The 24007-nt window shown below is 46.3% G+C and overlaps 1 protein-coding gene across 1 annotated transcript in view; it reads left to right on the top strand.

The window, feature by feature from the left end:
- The window catches only part of PRPF38B (pre-mRNA processing factor 38B), a 137573-nt gene that overhangs the window by 28897 nt on the left and 84669 nt on the right, over positions 1-24007 (top strand). The window contains exons 3-4 of the mRNA XM_069641864.1: positions 16291-16442; positions 16530-16590. Of these exons, the coding sequence (XP_069497965.1) occupies positions 16291-16442; positions 16530-16590 (213 nt within the window). The remainder of the gene's footprint in view (positions 1-16290; positions 16443-16529; positions 16591-24007) is intronic.

Below are 24007 nucleotides of genomic sequence, written 5' to 3'. Positions count from 1 at the left end.
TATATTAGTCTAAACCCTATAATACAATGTAGACCAAAGTTCAGCACATTAAATATTCTTAACGCTAAATTAGAGAAAAAACAACTGCAACCGCAATTTCTAAAAACCAAACATTCATTTATCAGACGGTAAAACAACTCGAGTAGAGCACAATTAGTTTATTGCATTGTAGAATTATAATTCAAAAAATATTTCTTGACTCAACTTGTAAATGTCATTTTGAATAATAAATAAAATGATATTCCACTCATGGATTTAGCTTGCTTCATCTGTATAGAAAATAGTTCTCTCAATGCAGGATAAGTTCTTCTTGAATTACTTTATCTTCTTAGGAATAACTTCTTCTTAAATAGTTTGTCAAATTTAGTTACTTTTTCTTCAGAGCTAAATTAACTGCTACCTTCCTCTAAGGAAACTGGAATGAAAGGCAGTTTAGAATACTGGTGAAAGTTCCAAATTACCTCACAGCTCTTCTCATCCAATCACTGCTGTGGAACAGACTCACCATCTTGGCTTGGGAACTTAGACACTTCCTGAGTAGATTAACATTAAGGAAATGTATTTACATAATCTAATGTAAAATTCAGAATTAACATTAATACCATAATCAACCATGCTTCTGCATATGTATGTGATGGTGTAATCTCTTAAATGAGGATTTTCTAGTATAGTGTCTCTTAGAACATGTGTAAATGTGCCATGGGATCCTGACGATGAGACAGGCCCTCTGTGGGTTTTAGCTCCTCCCCCCCCCCCTCCTTGTCAATTCACTCCTTCTCTCCCTTAGTTCTTCTTTGGGAAGAGTTCCCACTCCCAGCTGCATCTGCTCTTGCTTGACAGATACCTTGCCGGTTTCTGCGTTGTCCTCTCCGCCACATTCAAATGGATTGTGTCCTCCCACGTATTCCTCATATTTCCATATCCAGCTTCAGATGCTTCAGAATATTTTTCAAGTCTTAAAAATGGTCTCATCGCTTAAAAATGGTCTCATCGTCGGCGTCTTTGACTCAGAGATCAGGGTTTAAGAAGTGCCAGATTGTGGGGCGAAGATGACCCATATGAACCCCCATCGGGTGTGTCTGTGGTACCCCGGTTCCTCTCATACTACCTTCGACTGCAAGGCCTGCCTATCGATGACGGCGAAAGCCCTGAAAGAGCGAAGAGGGAAATTGGCGACAGGTACATTCGACCCTGTGGAAAAGACAGTCTTCAGACGAGTCAAGAAATATTTCTCCTCGTCGTAAAAGGACAAAAAGATAGTGGACCTCACCACTAATCTTCGCAACGTTCGACGAAAAGGCATAGGTCGCCGTCTTAGTCGTCGAGTTCCTCCCCAGAACTGGTAAAATGCCTTGACAAAATCAGCCTTTCCAGCTGAATAGGGGAAGTTCAGAGTTAAAATGATGCAATTATTTCAGAATGCAGCCTGGAACCCCCCCCCCCTCCCCCCTTAGAGACTCATGAAAGCCTTGCCCAAGTCAAAAAATCTGACGAGAAAAAAGATGAGGGCAAAACCTGTGCACCGTCGGTCCCGGGAGGCAAGGAAAAATCTCCTTGAGAGCGGTCGAAGGATCCCTACAGTCAGACAAATCTTCCTCGAGGAAGAAGTCATTGGCGCCGAAAGACTCCTCACCGGACCATGTTGGTCCTCAACGCCAAAAGCGTCAGACGAGTCCTCGACGCCGACTGTGTCAAAGATTTCAGCGACGCCATTGAGTATTGCAGAAAGCGTATACACCATTACCAAGAAGGGAATATCTTCATTTTTTATTTATCACTTTCAGGATCAGAACATTCTTCTGATGATTTGGTCATCAGTATGGAACACCCGGGGTCCCTGAACCCTTGATCTCAGAGGAATCGCGGTCAAAAAATGTACAGGAGTCTGTGCAAAATGCAAGTGGACTAGATACGTCCCCAGAATTAGAGTTTGAAAGACCTGACCATGCTGAAGAAATTGCTCTTAAGTCATAATTTCTTCTCCCGGTTAGAACCTCTGAAGCCTCCACCCATTCTTACCCACCATCAATACTGTTCATACATGATGTCCCAACCTGCACATCCCAGATTTGCTTGGCCTACCCAGTTTAGAAGAACACAACATGTGGCTGATGTGGAGTTGCTTTGCTGCAGCACACAAGAGTCTGGCACAGATACTGGGTGGCATGGCATAAGCATTGAGCCTGCACCATCTCGGAGCAAAGAATTACTACTAGACTCTAACGTGTGCTATGCTACATTAGGATGGCGATGGAAAATGGCATGTTGTATTAAGCATTATTTCTTTGTATCTTGCTACATGTCACCATTAGCCACTGAGAGCTGGCAACACATGCTTTTGGTGGCTAACGCTTGAAATGAAATCGGCCCACTCTCCTGTCCAACCCCCAACACACCGATACATTTCAATGGGCTCTCACCTGCCAAAAACAAAATCTCCTGTTTTCACCCACCCTGGGGACAAAAAGGTTGAGGGTTATGGCCCCTTCGGAGCAAAACAAATCACAACAGGACAACATCCATGAGTTAATTTGACAAGTTTTAGCAAAAACATTATTTTAGTCTGTCCCTTCAAGGCCTGTACTTCAGACTCTCCCGGCCTAGGATATTGCCTGGCGTGGCTTAACTTGATTTCCTGTAATGTGGTCATAAATGATCATTGCAGCCTAAACCTTTAAAAGGATGAGAACTGCAGGGTGCTTTAGTTCTACGGTTTTCGGGAGCTCTTCCCTGATGTCGAGGATGGTGCTTTTCCACCGGCCTGAAACAAGATTGTTGTCCTCTAGCGTGGCACGGATTTGGCTTTATTTAAAACGGAGTGCCTTCACTGACTCGTCTTTGGCAGTATGGTAGAATGTTCTTTCTTGTTTCCTTTTGCAGGAAAGGTTTCACCTTGATCCAAACACCCTCACTCCCCATCTAACCTTAGACCTGATGACCTGCTTCCCTATCTGTTGCTGCTAATTTCCAGTCCCCCCCCCCCTGTTGGTAGGTCCCTGATCCCTTGTATTCATCCCTTGAGATATGCTTCCCTCAGTGTAGTCTAAACCCCCCCTGCCCCCACCAAAACCATCTTGGCTCCCTATGCACCAAGTTCAATGGTTTCAGCAGCAAGCACCGAAAAAAAAAAAAATACACTACAGTTTGTTGTGCTAAGCGAGGACAGAGTGAATGCTTCTGATGCTTCCATCGGATTTAGTGCATTATAGTTGGAATATAAGGGGAAGTTGTAAGGGCACTGTAAGGTCAACACAGAGTTCAAATAAATATCATGTTACATTATCCTGACCGGAAAGATCGTAAGTAAGTTTCTAGGAAAAATGGCAGCTGCGTTGGAGCCCTGTGCAAGTGTTACATTTGGCTGTTGCGGCCACAACCCACGCTGTCCCTCCTCTGGGGAGGTAAAGGAGTTGCTCAACATTTTGCCTCAAAAACAGCTATGAAAATTGTGGCCCTACAAGTATGATTTCACTTGGAGACCGCTGACTCCCAGTATCCATTTTTATTTCTCACCATCCCTTTGTGTGTGTGTGTGTGTGTGTGTATATATATAATCTATCTGAGGCTTGTGGAATCTGCTTAGATCACATGCTGCATAGGCGACATCTACTGGAAGCTGTGGAGGATTAGTTTGTTTTTCGAAACTCGAAAATGGGCATCGACTCGGGGCGTGCCAGTAATACTATCCCTAGTGTTGAAGTCCACTGTACCCATGATCCCTCACGCGTGTAGGACCCTCAGTTTGTTTTTTCTGCCATACTGGTCGGAAGCATTCCGCGGAGTTCCCTGGCTTTAGCCATAATTTTGCTAAAGGTTATAATATTTCCCTGTTTCTTCCATACCCACGTCGAGTCATCGAAGTTCGAAGCTGGCCCGGAGAAGAAAACTACTGTCGAGAGCTGCACGACGGACTTTGGGCCTCGGAAGGCCTCTGGCCTCGGCCCTGTACAAGCAGGGAGAGTGGGGGGTGGGACATACTCTTCACTCACTTATATTCATATATATATCTACACTCTAGCCCGCTGCCACGGGGTGCGTATGGAGGGTACCCCTTTCCAATTTGCCCCAAGTGCAACCGCAAGTACCCTTGGGTTGACACACGCCACCTGTAACCTCTGCTTGCCGAGGGACCACCCTGAGGCGAACTGTGTCCTGGGCGTTCTCGGTCAAGATCGCCGCATGACACCAGGCAACCATCCACTGTTGCCAAGAGTGCCTCACTCACCAAAGTAATGAATGTACGATCGTCCGAAGCCGACCACCATCCCCAGGCCGCACTCCAGGAGTCTGCGTCAGCAGACCGTGCGACGGCTGCTCCAAGGTCCAAACCCGAATCTCGATGCAAGACTACGAATATCCCTCAGAAGGTGAACACACCAGGGAAGCACTCTTCCGCTCACGGGGAGGGGGGGAAAACAGCCGAAGAAACATTCTCAGTCTTCTGCACCACTAACATAAGGACAGTTAAGTCTTCTGTTAAACTAACCAAAACCCCTGCACAAGCCCATAGGTCCAGTCAAGATATTGCAGGGAAACCCTCCAAAGAAAGGGTAATCCCCAGCTCTAAAGAATGGTCCAGTGAGGATATAGACAGTTATGTCTAGAATGTCATCCCTAGCAGACTTCTATGCCAAGAATCCAGATCACATCCTCTCCTATACCCCTGATGGGGCTACTCCCTCAGGGTCTAGGGACCCGCAACCCCCGTTAAGAAACCTAGAGTTGAGGCACCAACGCAAAGTCGGTCTTCTGACCCTTTCTACGTACAGCCATACTCTCAGTATGTTGAGGATCCACTACTAGATGAGGATCCAGATTTGGCAACGTTGGACGACCAAACTGGGGTGGACTACTACGGGGATGAAGAGGACGACGAAGATGACCCAGAAGTCTACAGAGTAGACTCCCCAGCAGGCAAGGAACCTCCGGTTACCGACTCTCCAGTCGATAACCAACCTCTCCTAAATGAGGTTTTGTCTAGAGCGGCAGAACACTTCCGGGGAGCTCAGGAGGAGAGGGACTTTGCTGAGGAACTAGTGCGAGAAAAGAGACCCATTGCCCAGGCCATCCCCATTCTCAGGTCTGAACAAAGGAGAATTGATCCTTCCCTTCTCAATCTGGAACTCACTAGGGCAGTAAACCCCAGGATCGAAAAGTTGTTCAGGGCAGCCCAGTCGGACCCGCTGTACATAAGGCGGCAACTGACACCGGTCTCCCTGGTAATGACTAATACCCGAAAGAGGGCGGGAACGTCCTTATCGTCTGAGGCTCCCCCCCGACAAGGAGAGCAAAAAGATCTACAGGTTGGGAAGGAAGGTAGCCTCCACGTCCACCTACCAGGCCAGGATTGCCAACTCCACCACTCTGCTGGCTAGTTACAACTGCCACCAGTGGGAACAAGTTGCTGCACTCATCGACTCCGCACCAGAACCTTTAAAAAGCCAGTTGGCACAGGTTGCATCGGAGGGGAGAGCCGTTTCCGGTTGCATCCTTAAGGCAACCTTTGATGCCGCGGATAACGCCGGCAGGCTGATTGCAGAGAGCACTGTTATTAAGAGGCATGATTGGCTAAGACGATCAGGGTTTAAACCCGAGACACAAGCATCCTTAATAGACAAGCCTGTGGAGCCTGAGCTACTGTTGGGCAAGGCGGTAGAGGACGCATTAAAAAATGCCAAGGATGAGTACGAGACTCTGAAATCCCTGGGACAGTTGACCAACAAGCCCCCTAATCAAAGAGGGAATGGCCATTTTCGTCGTCCACACGGCCAAAATTCACAAAGAGGCTCCAACTATTCTCAGGGGCAGGGTACTCCATGGGGTAACAACCAGCAGTCTACCCAAAATTACAACAGGGGAAACAAGATGGGTCGTGGTAAGGGTAGAGGCAGCTCCAGCAGAGGCAGCACGCCTCCTGCAAAACAGTGGCGCCGAGATCAGGGTCCCTTCCCACGCATCTCCAGTAGGGGGACGCATTACCAACTTCACCCAAACTTGGGATGGGATCACATCAGACAGATGGGTGCTGTCTGCAGGATACTGCATCAAGGCTGCTAGAGCATCCCCAAAACCACCCTCCACGACAAAAGGTACATTCCTTAGACCGCCAGAAGATCCTCCTCGAGGAGATGTCAATCTTCTAGAAAAGGACGCGATCGAACTCATCTCGGGCAAACAGGTAAACAAGGGTATTTATTCAACTTCCTTGTGCCAAAAAAAATCTGAAAATGCACCCAGTTTTAGACTTGCACCCTGCAAACAAGAATGTCAAGCCCCAAAAAATTTTGCATGACTACTCTCCAAGAGGTAATCCCCCTCCTAAAAAAGGGGGATTACATGGCAACATTGGACATGAAAGAATCCTATTTTCATATGTTCCCAGCGCACAGAAAATTCTTGCGCTTCAAGGTGGACAGTCAGCACTACCAGTTCAAGGTGCTGCCCTTCGGTATAGCCTCGGCTCCAAGGGTACTAGCCAACGTTCTGGCGGCACACCTACGCAGGGAGGCAATCCCAGTGTACCCTTACCTGGACGACTGGCTCACCACGGGGGAAACCCCCAGCAATTTGCAGTGCAAACATTCAAAGAACGATCAACCTCCTCTTCGAATTGGGTTTCTCCATAAACGAGAAAAAATCAAGTCTGGTGCCAAGCACCAGTTCCTAGGAGCTGTTCTAAACACTCAAGAGGGGTTGGCCTTTCCAATAGAGGAAAGAATTCGGAATCTACTGCTGCAAATTCCTCTATACCGGGCCGGTCGCCAGATAACGGTGTGCAAAACGATGCGTTTGCCAGGCATGATGGCGTCATATATTTACCTGGTCCCCCACGCGCGCCTGCGTCCCATGCAAGAATGGTTGGCTAAACAGTGGTCTCGGGCAAGTGGTCAGTGGGACGATCTAGTGATCGTTTCGCCAACAAGAGAAAACCTGACAAAGGGGAAACCCTTTTACGATCCCGAGGTACAGGCTGTAGTGACAACAGATGCATCCCTGTCAGGGTGGTGAGCACACTTTCTTCACCACACAGCTCGGGGTCTCTGGTCTCATACAGTGGCCAGGAATCATATCAATCTGCTAGAGCTTCTGGCAGTATTCAGAGCGCTTCAAGCGTTCGAGCCCCACATGCTGAACCTGTCAGTGCAGATCTTGACAGACAGCACAACAGCAATGCTTTATCTAAACAAGCAGGGAGGGACTTGTTCGCCAAATCTGTCCAAGCTTGCCCAAAAAATTTGGATATGGGCACTCAGACGGAACATCTACCTGTCATATCAACATGTTCCAGGGGAGCTCAATTCACTAGCGGATGCTTTGAGCAGAGATCCCCTCCCAAGAGAACACAAATGGTGTCTACACAGAGAAGTCGTAGAAGACAATCTTCTCACAGTGGGGTTTCCCCACTATAGAGGGGAACGCCTTGTGGACGAACTGGTCATGGATGTTTGCTTATGCTTTTCCACCACCTCCTCTAATGAGGAAGGTGGTCAACAAGATGGACAAGGAATCGATGACGCTCATCCTAGTTTGCTCCCATGTAGGCGAGATAACCGTGCTTCCCACACCTGCGCAGACTAGCAGCGTGCGGACCCATCAGACTCCCGTGCTGGTACAACCTACTATCCCAGCACCAAGGTCAAACAGTGCATCCTCAACCCAGCTCAATGAACTTGGCAGCATGGTTCCTGAAGTCATAGAGTTTGGACACCTCAACTTACCACAGAGGTGCATGGACATCCTAAAGGAATCTAGGAAGCCAAACACTAGGCACTGTTATTTTGACAAATGGAAAAGATTTGTTATCTGGTGCCAGAATAGACAAATCAACCCGGTTGATTGCACTCCTTCCAATATTGTCACCTACATGCTCCACCTGCTGGACGCAGGGTTGGTATTTAATTCACTTAAGGTACACCTGGCAGCTCTGTCAGCCTACACCACCTCCCATAACAAGGTTTTGTGGTGGAAAGTACCAGTGGTTAAAGCTTTTATGGAAGGGGTAAAGAGACTCCACCCTCCAATTTCTAACCCACCACCAGGTTGGGACCTTAATGTGGTGCTTGCTAAGCTCATGGGGCCACCATTTGAACCCATGCATAAAGCCAGTCTTAAACACCTGACCTATAAAACTGCCTTCTTAGTAGCCATTACATCCATAAGAATGGTCAGTAAAATTCAGGCTGTCAGTGCAGGATCCTTACTTTACTGTTCATAAAGATAAACTGGTTCGACGTACACAACCTAGGTTCTCGCCTACATTTATTTCTAAATTCCACGTTAACCAGTCCATTGAGCTTCCGGCTTTCTTCCAAGAAACCAAGAGCTCGGCTGAAGTGAAACTACACACTCTAGATGTGCGAAGAGCGGTCCTCTACTATGTAGACAAGACCAGGCTGCTAAGAAAAACAGACCAACTGTTTGTCTCCGTAGCTACAGGCAAAGAGGGAGATCGCATCTCTAAAGGTGCCATCTCTCGCATCTCTAAGTGGATTGTTAATTGTATCCAGCTTAAAGGTGCCATCTCTAAGTGGATTGTTAATTGTATCCAGCTTAAAGGTGCCATCTCTAAGTGGATTGTTAATTGTATCCAGCTGTGTTACTCCCTTTCAGAAAAAACTGTCTTTCACGCCAAGAGCCCACTGTACAAGAGGCATTGGGGCCACTCTGGCTTTCATTGCAAATGTACCCCTTGACACCATTTGCAAAGCAGCTACTTTGAGCTCTATTCACACTTTTACTCAGCACTACTGCATTGACACCCATTCCAAGGCAGATACCCAATTGGGACAAGCGGTTTTAAGACCTCGGTTTGCTCAGGACCCTTCTCACATCCCACCTCCTTCAGGTACTGCTTGCTAATCTATGCACAGCATGTGATCTAAGCAGATTCCACAAGCCTCAGAAGGGATACATTACTCACCATAATCGTATTTCTGATGCTTGTATCTGCTTAGATTCACATGCGACCCACCCTTCCTTCCCTCTGAGAGAAGACGCATGGATGCTTGTAGTATCTTCGTTTATCTGCTAGGATAATCTGTACTCGCGCTACTCATCGTGCTACCTCATGTCAGAAAAAATACAATCTGAGGGTCCTACACACGTGAGGGATCATGGGTATAGTGGACGTCACACTAGGGATGGTATTTCTGGCACGCCCCGTGTCGACGTCCATTTTCGAGTTTCGAAAAACAAACTGTAATACTCCGCAGCTTCCACTAGATGTCGGCCTCTGCACAGCATGTGAATCTAAGCAGCTAAAAGCATCAGAAATACGATTCGGTGAGTAATGTATCCTATATATACATATATATCCGCTGCTGCTGTGCAATAAGACACTGATCATTGGTGACCCCCTGCATCTGCTCTGTTACTCGGTTTATAGTGATTTATTTCTAATGCCATTTTCTCGACACCATTTTGGCAAACACTTTTTTGGGATTTTATTTTTTTAATGGGGGGGTTCCCCCCAAACCCGTTTTTTAAAACACTTTTTTTTTACTTACAAAACCCCAAAAAAACATTAAATAAAAAAAATACATTCGAAAAAAAAAAAAAATCATTCGACAAAATGTTTTCGAGATAATTGCATTTAGAAAAAATGCATTTGAAAAAATGACCGGATCCCCTGTTACTCATAATATAATTCTGCATCAGTTTACAGCCAACCATATTCTTTCTGGTAACATCCTGCACTATCTAGTGCTCATTTTTTGTTTAAGCAGTCCGATTACTGATTCACACTATAAACCTATTCTAGACCTTGCTAATGGTCTGTTTATGGGATAATTCTTCCGAACACTTCCCCACCCTAATGTTAGTCTCCTACTAACCCTATCTTGGAAATGTAGTGGGACCACCATAGGAGCAACATATTCGGCGTATGCAAGGGAGGGGTGTCATCGCATGGATAGCACTGTATGTCCCCTTCAAGCTGTTGCAGACCAACATAAAACCTGATGGGAGGATGGCGCTAATAAAAGTACTAGTGGAAAACTGAGAGCTGAGCATTATTAATACATATGCCCCGAACCAAGATGCTTCCAGCTACCTCAGAATCCTATTCTGCAAGATAAGCCCATATATGCAGGGGGGGGGGACATTCATATGGGGAGGAGACTTTAATTGCACGCTAGATCCCAGGGTTGACAGATCAGATAAGATGGAGAAGCCCACCCCAGTAGCTAAAGCCTCGAAATCCCTTCCAACTAGTGGGCGTATGGAGGATGCACCACCCACAGGATGGGCAATGCTCCCACTACTCTGCCCCGCAAAATCTGCACATGCGGTTAGACTATGTATTTGCGACGCCAGAGCTGATTTGGGGGGGGGGTGTGAATTGGTGCAGTCGGAATATAAAGCGAGAGTCCGATCAGACCACTTGCCATTGATTGTGGCATGGCAGTACTCGCCGCCCAGGGCACGGATCCCGACATGGAGACTTGGGGCCGAAGCCTTGAAAGACACGGTTTAGAGCGCACCTGAAGAAGGAAATGGCGGAATAATTTGAAAACCATACCGGGAGCGTGGAATCGGCTAGCACATTATGGGAGGCATTTAAGATGGTGGTGAGGGGGGCTGCAATATCTAAATCCAAAGGCCTACAAGGTGGAATAACACATGAGTTACACAAAGCAGAAAAGAAATTAGAGATGATAATGCGCATGGGAGGACATTCCCCAGAGGATGCTGTAACCATACAACTGCAGGAGGAGTGCAGGAAGCACTGGGGGAGATTATGCAACCTGAACTATAAAAGATACGTTGAAAGACAGCACGCAGAGGGAGATAAACAGGACAGGTTGTTAGCACTGGACAGGTTGTTAGCCTGATTGTATAAGATTGAATGAGACGCCCAGGCAAACAATTGGAGCTGTACGGGGGATGGATGGACAATTGCTAAATGCCCAGGAAGGGGTGAATAAAGGCTTTTTGGAGTTGTACCAGTGACTGTATATGGATGTTGGTGAGAGAGAGGAGATTGATGTGATGGAAACATTGAAGGACATTGGCCTTCCCAAACTAGAGGTAGCGGAGAGGGAGAACTTGGAGGTCCCCATTACGCTAGAGGAATTGGAAGCAGTGATCAAGCTCTTACCCACTAGTAAAGCTCCACGGGCTGATGGACTCTCTGGCGAGTTTTACAAAACGTACAAGGCAGAGTTGTGCCTCTCCCCTCCCCCCACCCCCCCCCCTTACTGGCAATGTTAAACCAGGTGTTAGAAAGAGGAGCGCTGCCGGAGCCTCTGAGGGAGGCAATTATCATCCCGCGTCTCGAGCCTAGCAAATCATGCATGGACTGCGGATCATATAGACCGCTATCCATGCCTAACCAAGAGAGCAAAATACTTGGCAGTGCTGGTAAATAGGCTGAGACCAGTTATCAGTAAACTCGTACATCTGGACCAGACCAGGTATGTTCCGGATAGGAGCATATCCAACAATCTCAGAAGGCTCCATCATGTTATAGAACAAACTGAAAGGGAGCCCTGGAGGTTGCAATCATTTCATTAGATACTGTCATGACCACTGAGGGGGCACACGTTGTGCCACAAGCAGGCTCCCACTAGAACCCTGAGGGCCTTAAAAGCACTGCAAAGGGGCTCCTGGAGCCAGTCCTGGCACCTTTGGCACCAGGCTCATATGTAGGAAGGAAGGGCTGTTCAAACTAGGTCCCATTTATGTACATGGGCCTTTAAACCCACACAGTCTAGATCTAAGAACTAAGCCGTGTGGTCTAGTGTTTTGGGTGTGGCAGGCCTGGAAGTACTTTCCCTGGTACTACTTTACATGGACTATATAAACCACACCCTGACTGCAGAACACGCTTTGTGTTCTGCAACCCGCAGCGTGATGCTCACCGTGTCCAGCTCCAGGTTAGCTTTAAAAGACAATAAAGGCACTGCGCTTCGCTTTCTCTTACCTAGAAAACGTGCCTCTCCATCCGGCACGCCAGCATCAAGACCTTCGCACCTGAAAAGGAGATAAAGACATTAACGAATTCCCACCATAAACAGAACAAGGACTTACATTTAACAAACCTACCTGCCTACCAGCAGGTTCGGGGTCCCAGCAGGCCTGGGCCCAAGGCGTACTGCACCAGAGAAGCAACTCGGGCAGCTCGCCAAGAAACGTCAAGCGCCCCTGCACAAGAAACGCAGGACGGATAGCTCACGCTACAAATAACTATGATTAATTATTCAGCACTGGGTAACTATGCATCCAGGGTTCCAGATCTCAGAGCCTTGCAGATGCCCCCAGGGATATCAGGTGAGCGTAAAAATGCGGTGAAGGCCTTTGACTCTGTCAAATGGCCTTGGCTGATGGCGGCTCAAAGAATACGGGGTTGGGCTCACGTACTTGAGATGGCTCCAATTGCTGTATAGTAAACCACTGGTTCGAGTTAGGAAGGGAGCGACCATCTCAGACCGATGGCAACTCAGTAGGGGTTCTAGACAGGTATGTCCGTGGTCCCTGATGCTGTTTATCTTAGCGCTGGAGCCCCTAGCGATATATCTGAGGAAAAAATATGGAGAGGTGGGGATCAGTAGGAAGGGAGGGCAACATTGGCTAGCAATGTATGCCGATGACATGCTGTTGTATTTGAGATATCCAGAAGAGAGCCTACAATATATTCTGGAAGTAATGGGGCGATACGCTGTGCTGTCCGGCATCACAGTGAAACCCAACAAATCATGCATATTCACCCTGGGTAGATATAAAGGAGTACCGCGAGAGGAACTGCCAGTATTACAAATTCAATGGGAGACCAGGACCTTTAGGTACTTGGGGATCGATGTACATCAGTGTAGAGATCCTACACAAACAAAACACAGAAAAGGTGGTGGCTAACATTGAAAACAGCATGAGATTCTGGGCCAAGCTCCCCTTGACCATGATTGGGAGTGTGGCACTGTTAAAGATGGTGGTGCTGCCTAGGCTGTTGCACTAATTTGTGAATATACCATGTATGATACCCAGGCGATTCTTTGCTAAAATCCAGTGTATATGTAGGGTGTTCATATGGCACAACCCTAGGAACAGGATAGCGTTATGGAAATTGCAAAACACGTATGACCAAGAGGATATTAAATTGACCAATTTCGAGATGTAGTATCTGGCCAGCCAACTACAATACGTGGCAAGGTGGTTATCGGAAGACTTCACATCGGAGTCTAGGTTGTTGAGGTCTGAATGTGTCCGTTTTTCCTGAAAGAATGGATTTGGCTGCCAAAATCACAGCGGGATGGAGGGACAAGAATGCTGGGCTTGGGGTGGAAGATATGGCGACGGGCTTGCCGGGCCATGGAGAGCCCGCACCAGTGTTACCCACAGACGCTGCTTGCGGCACTGAATGGAGTGGATGAGCAACTGAGGAAGATGGTCCGGAAACACTGGGAACCGAATGGTATAGCAACACTGGCAGATGTATGGCAGAAGGGGAAGGTGGTGGAGTTTGAGACACTGGTGGAAGACACCAGACTACACAAGGGGCAGTACATCACTTAAAATAGGTTGAGGCGGAGGATAAGGACATTTGGTCAGAAATGGTGCTGGAGAGTCTGCCCGACAGTTATAGAAACATTTTGTGTCAGACGGGGGGCCATGAGGTCTCCCGAATCTGCGAACTGCTGATGTCCAGGGTGGGAAGGGAGGTGACTCGGCTGAGACGGGACTGGAACGAGGAGGCTGGGGAATCCATGAGTGATGGGTTGTGGGTGAGAGTACAAGGATACCACAAAAAGTGTCCAGAAACGCAAGGTTGCAACAAATCCAGTTATGTTACCCATAGAGCGTACATGACCCCTCAGAAGATAGCAAGGTTTAAGAATGCAGGAATACAAACATGTCCTAAATGTGGGGAGGAGAATGCGGGACTGGTGCACATGTTCTGGGCGTGCCCGGAAATGAGGAGATTCTGGAGGGAGGTGGCCCAACGGCTGACCAAAAAAAGATTAGGCTGGAGGTAAAATCTTTGTGGGCATGCATGGTGGGAGGATTCCCCAGAACGCGTACGTTGAAACATGTGAGTAAACTCAAAGACCTGGTTTATGTACTTGCCAAGCGTAGAATTACCATGATCTGGAAAGCAAGTAATAGACCAAAATTAGAAGTCAAATAGCACGACCTTCAAAAATGGGTGGATGCGGAAACGACGGCGTGGAGCGAGGCATTTAATAGAGGGGGAGATGAGGAAGCGGAGACATTTACAGCGTGGAGGCACTTAGTAGCTACACTGTCCGGGCCTACCCTGACTAGTCTGGAAGACGATGGCTCCTCAGTGGAAGCGGAGGAAGGGGTGTCCTCATACAGAGTGGTGGAAGGTGGTGATGTAGGGTAGGCTCGAGATCGGAGAGGGGGGGTAACAGGGAGGCGGTAGACACATCGTGAAACTGCATAGGGCATTTGGAATGTATAATTGTGGTTTAGTGTCTGGTTTTGTTTTTGGTTGGTTGTTACTTGCACCAACATGCTATTAAACTCAGTCTGTCACCTAAATGTGGTTAGCCTTGCCTAATAGTACTTCATAAGTGGGATATCTTGTATTGCCAGCAGTTTATAGGAAGTTGTGCTCCAACGTGTCCAGGAGGAGAATATTTGAAAAGCACATTAATTGCTAGTAATGTTTCACCATGGTTTTTCAATACGAAATATTAATACAATAAGTTCATGGGTCGATGTTAATTTCGCATAGGTCGAGTTGATTACATGTGCTGCTCAACATGCGGGTTTAGCAAGATAAGCAAATTCAGGGCCCGCTTCATGCAGTTGTCACTGGGTCTTTTCAATTAAATCTCTGTGATATCTTTGTCATAACATTTTATTAGCTACGTCTTGCACTGGTTTGCATGTTTTATTGGGCCAGGGCAAGTAGTCGTCTTGATTTCTCAGTGGAGTTAATCTAATCCTTATGTAGGGTTAGTATGGTCTGAGTCTTGTGTGTGTTAGGTGAAAAATAGTCTTAAAGGGATCATATGAGATTTATTTTTGTATCTAACTGACTTTTAGGGTTTGCCAAGTTGACACAAGGGAAATCTTGGGAGATAGTAACAATCTGCTTAAGATTTTGTGGTCCGGCACAAATTGTTTCACCCAGATTTCTGAGGTAGATATCCACTGTGAGCCCAAGTTTAGATGTATGGTCCAGCAAATTTGAATGAGCCTTCTTTTAAGTAAAGACTGAAATTCTCTTATCCATCTTAATGAATAGGCAATAGTTGCCAAAACTCTGGCCAGTCATCCAGAAAGCGCCTATTGTAGCATGAAGGCCAATGGGTTATAAAGGTCATGATGGCTAGCATTTTGGCTTCTGTGCTGGACTGAAGTACTATCCCAGAGGCAATCACGTTTTCAGCACGGTATTCAAGGGAACTGTGGTTTAACAGTAGACTAGACAGACTGGTAGAGATCGCCCTAAAATCATTCTGCAGTCTTGGTAAGAGCATGGTACTTGGTGAGGGTTCGAAATATTCGACGAGCAAGAACTAAATCTAGCTCCTGGTAGTCTGGTATCGCCCATTAGGCAGGAGCTGCCACAGGGGAGAGGTGGGAGGGGGGAGCTCAAGAGCGAGTATGCAACTCCCTGCAAATATAACTTCCAATTTAGATGCACACTTTAACCTTTTACCTAATTTGTGTGATCCGTCATGTCCTTATTCTTGATTTACATTCTCAAACACTCGGTTAATGTCGCAAATGCATACTGGTAAGGCACCAGTTGGCCCGGGGAGCCAAACGTAATTCCTGGTAGCTGTCTCGCCTAGGAAGGAGCAGGAGCTAAATAGCTCGGAGCAGTTTGGAACCATGTTATTAATTGGGAAGCACTGATTTGGTCATTTGATCATCCCCTTTTAAATATTGATGGTTAAAATTCCAGGAACTAATTCGTCCCAGATTTTTACTTTAACAAAAATGTCTTTCCAAGAGTTGTGGCCATGCTTCTCCTAACTGAAATAATCCCATTTCTCAAGACAATGCCAGCATTGTAGTAAAAACTAGAATTGGGAAGGAAATAGCTTATCTGTTGGAAACCATTCTCGTTATGTTTCTGCTAGCGTTAAGTCTAAAAAATAAAATGCCTAGGTCAGAAAAATGGAAGCGTGGAAAGTACCTTTTTATGCATCTGGGTCTCTTAAATGGTTACTTTTTAAAGTGGATGGCTATAGTGGTCTTTATAATTACTCGGTGTATTTTGATTTTTGGTGCATCAAGCATTGCCTGATCCAAGCATTGAAAAAATAAAGTTTGCAGTCAGATTTTGATGTTTGAATTCATTTTCATTTCTTTCAGGTGCGCGGTGTTGGAACTGGAGGAATAGTGTCTACTGCGTTTTGCCTGTTGTACAAATTGTTCACTTTGAAACTCACACGAAAACAAGTAATGGGCCTTATAACGCATTCAGATTCCCCCTATATTCGAGCACTAGGATTTATGTACATAAGGTGAGTACTCCTCTACGTAGTCACTAGTTTGTTTAATTCCCAGAGGCTGTTCGTAAACTAATGTGGCTTTTCTGTTCTGCTGTTTAGGTATACTCAGCCGCCTACAGATTTATGGGACTGGTATGTCGACTTCCTTGATGATGAAGAGGTATGTCAATGAGGGTAATATTTCCTTTCCTTTTTTTTTTAAATTGTACTTTTTTAATAAACGTGTTGAATTTGTGTAGTGGACACTGCCCTTTTTGTAAAAGTGTTAATTACATTAAAGCATGCAAACTTGCAACGCAACATGACAGATGGGTTTGAGCTCGTAAAAATAAAGAAAAGCTGTGAAATGAAGCACTAAATATGAAACCGGACATCTGTAACATAGACAGAAGCTATAGGCCCTAATAAGCGTGTATGGTGAATATTTTGCAAGCAGTTAACATGGATGTTCTTAAGTTGTTGCTTCTGTCCCAGAATTTGCAGGGACCGAGGAAATGCATTATATGGGCACATTAAAGTTATGTTTACTAGGTGTTGGAAGGATTTTTTAGAACCACCTCTTATGAGTGGTTCTGGGAACCCAACTTAAAGATACAAACAGATTGCACTACCATTTGACCACTCTCAAAGGTATAGAGACTGAGCGTTCATGCTTGGGCTCGGGTAAAGGTAGGCTTGGTGTGACGTATAGTTAAAAATGAGTATGTAAAGGAACGGATGTCCACACAGGTAAGTACAATATGCTATCAACGCCAGATTGCATCAAGGTCGTCATTATGTTGTTGGTAAAATCACTATTAAACTAACATGGGTCCACCGTTTCATGTCACCAAATTAGTTTCCTACCACTAAGTGGGGAGAAAAGGGATGGAAGTAAATTCACAAGTCTTAAAGTGGCTAGTAGACTCCCAACACCCGAGAGCATTAAGTCCATTCTTGCTCTTTAATTCAGTTTGTTATAGGGAGGTGGCCTTGCCAAGCAGGGTTTTGAATAAATCTACTACAGAAAGTTCACAATCCAGTTTTCCATCTATGTTTAGGGTAGTCTCTCGGTCCCATGCCCTTGGGAACTGCAGAGGACTCCTGGCCTAGGTTCTGCTGTCTATGGCCTGGTAACATACCGACCTTTTAAGTTGGGACTTCATACCCAATGTAATTCAATAGGGATAGAGGCACTTTGATCTTCTCTTCACCCCTGACTTGATAAAACCACAGGATAAGGAATTGGTGGGGACAGCTGGGCTTACCATGAACTGAAATTTCCACTGGTTCGTTATGCTCTTGCAGAGACCCTAAGACGGGATGACTTCTTGGATTTCAGTAGCCGCAGAATGGGAAGATCCTTCAGGGGCAGCAGATGGACGCAGACTGTGTCATCTAGGACCGGGTCCGCAGGCCCACAAGTCATTTTACGTAGTGCCTTCCTTGTGGTGAGATACACCAGGCTGGTGAGGGTTGCAGTCATGCAGTGGCCATGCCACAGGGATGAGGTACTCATTTAAAAGTGTATTTCAGTCACAGGTAGATGAAGGAAAAATGTAGAACTGGCAACTACTCCGACTGTCTATACAGTATAGGACTTGATACTGACACACCAATCCAGAATATGAAGGCACCTGGTTCAAGTCTTCCTGTCGACTTGAAGGTAGCCACCTGGTAGGCTGTGTTTGACTTTGTCAATGCTGGTCGCCACAACTGATCCCCCTGATGGTTCTTTGACTGTAGATTCTTGGATCGTGTGGTCTGTCTCGAATGCAACATTCAAACAGGTGAAGGATTGTACAAACATGGACAGCTTTCCACCTCATGATCTACATGGCAACTGGCTGTATCGTGTTTTAAGTGTGAGACAATAATATAGATTCGGTCAGTTTACACACCCAGCACTGACAGGGAGCCTTGTGTACGGCACCTGCGGAAAGTGTATGACCTCGTATGACAGTTTCCGATCTTTAGGCTTGGGCAGCGGCACAAAGAGGCTTTTGGTCAGGGTGGGTACGAGGAGACTACGATAAGACGCAGGGTGAACTGAAAGAACATGTCATGGGAAGTTTGATGGATGAAACTCCCACATGGAGGCAAACTCCTGCCATTGTTGGCGGTCTAAAAAAGGCGATCTTTGGTAGGAGCAGCCTCAGCGGGCAGGATAATGACTTTGGACCATTATTCAGTTCCCATCATAAATAACTGGGATGTTATTTTGGAAAAGAGAATGCAAAAAGTTGAACAATAATGGGAGAGGCATCCCCTTCAAGCAGATAAGATTGAGATTCCATTTAAGCCAGTGGAGGACATTTGCAAAAAAAGACAAGTTTCTAACGCCAAGCATGCAATACTGAAAATCATGCAGTGAAATATTTGTTTGCACATTATTTTTGTACTTTTCGCCACCTTAGTAGCACATGGGTACTGTTAGGCAAAATTGTGTTTAGTAACCCTGTGGGAGACTACACCAGCCTTGTCCTCATGGCAATAGGTAACCCAACCTTTGGTATGAGTCTGTACTACACAAGTTGGCAGTAACTGAGCAGCGAGGGCTCCATGTGAGCTGTAGGGTTGCACCATAGTTTCACAGTGACAAGGATTCAAATAACACTTTTACTCAAGATTTTTTTAATTTATATAATTTATTAATTTAAATCTGTTTTAAATAAGCCTTCTTTAGAAGGGAGAACTTGCCAATGTTATGGAGAATTTTTAGAAATGTGCCAATTCCCTTCTACCTTAGAGACCCCCATCTCTTTTGCTGGACTTTAGGACTTTTTATTTCTAACTTGGAGAGAGTGAGTACCTTTTTTCCACTCGCTCATGTATTTTTCTGTGATTTGGATCCAAAGGTCAAAAGAAACACAAACTCCATAGGCATCCTCTTTACATTGTGACACACTGCACCGTCAGTGCAGTGACCCAGGCAAGTCTTAGATGTCCCAAATACCTTCTCTTGGTAGAACTGTTTCCAAGAGCAGTGAAGTGAAATTGACTTTACTTATAGTTTGTAACTTTATAGACCCAGCACACACTATCGTACCATAGGGGGCTGGAGGGGTTACTTAGTATCTCCTTTGTCTAGTTTCTCATGTAACATTTTTGTTACCCTTTCTACAATTAATGGCTGGTGGCAATGGTTTACCTTTTACTGCCATTGTGTTTTAACTGCGGGCTGCATTCGCAGCTGCAGTAAGGCACCCATGGGTGCCCATTTTGTCAAAATGGCCCCGGTCTTGTTTTCTTGCTGGAAAGGTCCTTGAGATTTACTCTGCACGCCAAACCAGGTTTGGTCCCTTCTGTTCGTTTTGCCTTAGGCAGGGCAGGATTCATGAGTGAAGCCCCCCTCTGGCTCCAGTATGTCTGGCAGGGGCAGGAAGTGTAGGAGGTAGGCAAAACTCACTGTGCTTAATCCCTTTGGTTACAGGAACGCACCCAAAGGTGATTGGCAGGCTGGATGTCCGCAAGGACAACCACCCTGCTGTGTGATTGACAGCTACGTTGGAATGAATGGGAGAAACCTGCATAAAAGTCTAGGCCTTTTGGCTTGGATTGCAGAGTTGACAAGTGGATGAAGGAATCAGAAGAACTATGAAGAGACGCCTGCTGCAACTCCGTTGTTTTGCCTGGCGAAGCCGCTGAAACTCCGAATTAGTTTCGACTAGAGAAGCCCTGCAAGGACGAATTCTCCCCTTAAGTTGGTGGGACCAATCAACTCCAAAGTGAACTTGTTTGGCCATCCTCTCGGAGCTGGCTGTACTTCTGCTGCTAGAACCAAAGTGCAAGGGAGAGGAACACCAAACTGAGTGGATCGCTTTTAAGTCTGACCCGAGCGCCAGAAAGATCCTCTGCACTTCCCTGAAGCCGGACTGACAAAGCCTGAGGCACCTCAACAAAGTGCTGGACCCCAGATGCGAGGAAAGTCTGAAGTGCTATCTGAGAACGGCGGTGGTGCTATTAGCTGTCCGGCGCAAGGAGCTGAAACCGCGAAGTGCGACTAAGGCACAGGATCTGCAGAGCCACACAGGAACAGAAGCCAGCTAGAACCATTTCTTCTAAACCAAAGGTACTGTAAACCTAAAAGGACTTGCCTCTTGTTGTGTAGCCTTACTTGCTCTCACTCTGTTGAGACTTGTCTTGGTTACCATTGCAGAGTTGCTGATAGCTTTGCATCTCACAAGCCTCACAGCTTGTGGCCCTTTAAGTGAATCTTACTTCTACAAACCTCTCTAAAAACATAGTGCAAGACTTTTACTTGCCTGCAAAGATGATCTTCAGCACACCTAGACTTTGCTCAACTAACATTGACTGTCCTGGCTTCCGGAGAGACTCTTCTACCTCTGACTGTGCTTTTGCCTTTTCCCCCAGGAAAGGGTAATTTACTTTGCATTGGAGGGTCTAAAAAGTACTTACCAGTTTATGAATGCTTTAACCTTTTGTTTTATTCCCCTATCTAACCCTTTACACCCAAACTCTGTATTGCTGAAAATGTACCAGTAATACAGTGTCCTAGCTATTAGTCACCTGAGGGTGTAGGAAGTGTCTGTGTGCCATCCCTAATGGGTATCATCTGATTTGGAGAAACTAAGTGTTTTTTGAAGTGTATTATAATTGTTACATATCTTGCTCCCTTCTGAAGAAGGCTTGCACAACTGACCGTTAAATAAGTGTTTATTTGAATAACTGTCACTGTGAAACTGTGTTACAACCCTACTGCTCACATTGACCCCTCTTGGGATAAGCCTGGCTGCTCGGCCACACTACCAACCTGTGTAGTAGAAATTGTACGATTGGACCGAAAACAAAAGGTCCGACTGTACAAAAAGTCTGAAAAATGCTACCACCAAAGGTTCGAAACACCAAAAGTTTGAACCTTTGGTGGTAGCATTGTAGGTAAGTATAACTGTTTTTTTTAAGACTGCTGGGGTCTCCCCCGCAACACCCCGCTCACTATACTGTGTGGTATAGTGAGTAGAGTGTTGCGGGGGACACCCCCGCAGCACTCTCCAAAAAAAAGGGGGCTGTGGGGGTGTCCCCCCTGCAACACCCTGCTCACTATACTGTGTGGTATAGTGAGTGGGGGTTGCAGGGGAAATCCCTGCAGCTCCCAAAAAAAAGAAAGGGACACTGCAGCGCCGGTTCCCGATCACAGAAGTGAAAGGGAACTGGCGCCGCAGGGACACAGCGCGATGCAATGACAGGTGAAGGCAAGCGTCCCCAGATAGCACGACCCTCCCCGCAATGAGAGGCAAGAATGGACTCTCCCACAAATGGGAATAAGGCTAGGACCAAGTGCGGGTGAGCTTAAGGAAAGTTTTATCCAAGTCAAAATAGGGCATGCAAAGAACTCTGCAAACTCCGAGAGCGCTCTGTCTGACAATAGCAAAGACAGGCGTTTTTATTTACAAAAAGTGTCATAGGCACCTACACACTATAGGGGGCGCATGTACATGGGGATTGGGTGGCGTCGACTAACTATATGTGCAGCTGTGATGCGTCTCTCCGTGGTTGGTGGACACCGCCGGGTGCCAATGTGGGGTGGGCAGGTCAGCTGTGCTCATCCGGGAGGCGCTGTCCGGTCAGGCGTGGTCAGTGTCATTGATGGACGTCTTTCTTGGCTTTCTGCCTTAAGGGCCAGGCACACCCTATTCATTCAATGCTGCAATGTCAGTTGTCCTGTAAATCCTACAATAGGTTATTCTACAGGTTAATATAACACAGGAGGAATGCGCATTAGGTGGGGAACTTTGGCGATACATCAATACAGGGTTGCTGTTATCCTGTTGACTAGGTATCATAGGCCACGGGGTCGGGTCTCAGGGCATGGGGTAAACTGTCCGGGCTTTGGGTCTCGTTAGAAGTCATGACGGATGCTTTTACACAATGTTGGTGCAATATTGGGCGTCTTCTTTTACAAGCGTCATTAATCTGGGGTGAACCGATGGGTCGTGGGACCTATGAGGGGGCGCCTCTGGTTATGGCCGGATTTTGCTGCTGGGCTGTAAATAATTCAGGTGGCTGTTCGAGGCCATGTGAGCTGCGGGGGAATCATGAATGCCTGAAACGGCTCCAGCCGAATTGGGGGAGGTGAGACGGTGTCGTTCGGGCCTTTGCTTTCTCTGGCAGGCTTCAATGGGAAGGGAGGAGAGGGGGCCTTGGATATGCCCACAATGATAGTCTTCTAGCAAGCTGCAAACTGTAAAACGAAGGGATTCACATAATGTAAAATGGCTAAGGGGTTACACATCTATAGTATTTACAGCAGTACATATTATTTTCAGAATTCGTTAACTATATCTACAGCTCCATTAGTCACTATAGGGTAAGTATTTGCAATATTAGCAGTTTTAGCATCACACTGTAAACACGATACGTGGGGTAGCATTAGGGTTGGTGGAGCACGCAGGAGCAACAGACCAATACGGTTGACCGCAGTAATACACATTAAACCTGTACATTTGCACTTGATGGTATTCGATGTATCTTATTTACATGAGCTCACAATACTGTCGAGCTTGTGTTCCTTTGCACTCTAGCAGCATCATTGGTATCATTCACTTTACATTGCCACTAGAGAAGCACATAGTAGGAGGCCCGGGTCCCTGAGTGTGTGCGCATACTGAGGGGGTTTGAGTATTGTGACCATGTGGTCACACAATGACACATTCTTCGGTTCGTACAGTGTTTGTAGATTTTTGACAGAGGTCGTGCAGAAGGGATATCATTGTAATGCAATATATGTGTAGTTTCCTGGTGTGGGATTAAGGCTTTTGTTTTATCGGGGACGGTTTACAGTTATTTTCCAAGCCAGCCCCGCTGCCCGGGTCACGCTGAGGATAATGATGCACTGTGGAAGGTGAAAGATAGTGTTTGCTCTAACACTAGCTCATGTCCGACTAGTCGTGGGAACGGGCTTTCAGCGGATCTGCCAGGGAGCGGAGGCAACAGGGTAGACGAGGACTCTCTAAAGGTGGGGGCCGTGCTGCAGCACACAAGGAGTCATGTCTTAAGATGGCGTTCTGGTTTTCAAAATAGTTTCCTGGGCCTAGCCTAATACAGTATGTTTAGTTGATGTGTCGGCCAGTGGTCCACCCACCACCTGGGCCCTGGTGGCAGGGGGGGGCCCCCTGATGAGTCATGGACATCACAAGGAGGGGACTGCAGGGGAGGGGGAGCTCTCTTTGACCTGTCCTCCCATACACGGGTAAGTGGGGTGTGGGTACGTTGGGGGTGTGTGGGGGGTGTGTTGTGGGTGGGGGGTTTGGGTGTGTAGGGGATTTGAACATGTGTTCGCATGAGAAATGTACATTTCTCATGAGAACCTTCTGGCCGCGGCAAAATCGGGTACGGTCAGATAATGTAGATCTGTGTAGTAGAGACTTTTTTTTTTGTTTTGTTACATGATAGTTTAATTACGAAACGTTTTCATTCTTTTGTTAAAATATTTTCCCCACATACTCTTTACAAGTTCTATACATTTCACCATATCAAAGTGTAAATTCAGTTTCAGAACAGAACATTTTTCATTCTGTATTCACAAATACGGCTAGAACATTTCTTGTATTAAGTCTTTTGAGTCTGCCATGAGTTAA

This window comes from Ambystoma mexicanum, chromosome 1q (genome assembly GCF_040938575.1).
Source record: "Ambystoma mexicanum isolate Mex_15411 chromosome 1q, UKY_AmexF1_1, whole genome shotgun sequence".
Lineage (NCBI taxonomy): Eukaryota > Metazoa > Chordata > Amphibia > Caudata > Ambystomatidae > Ambystoma > Ambystoma mexicanum.
This window is presented reverse-complemented; position numbering and strand designations above follow the sequence as displayed.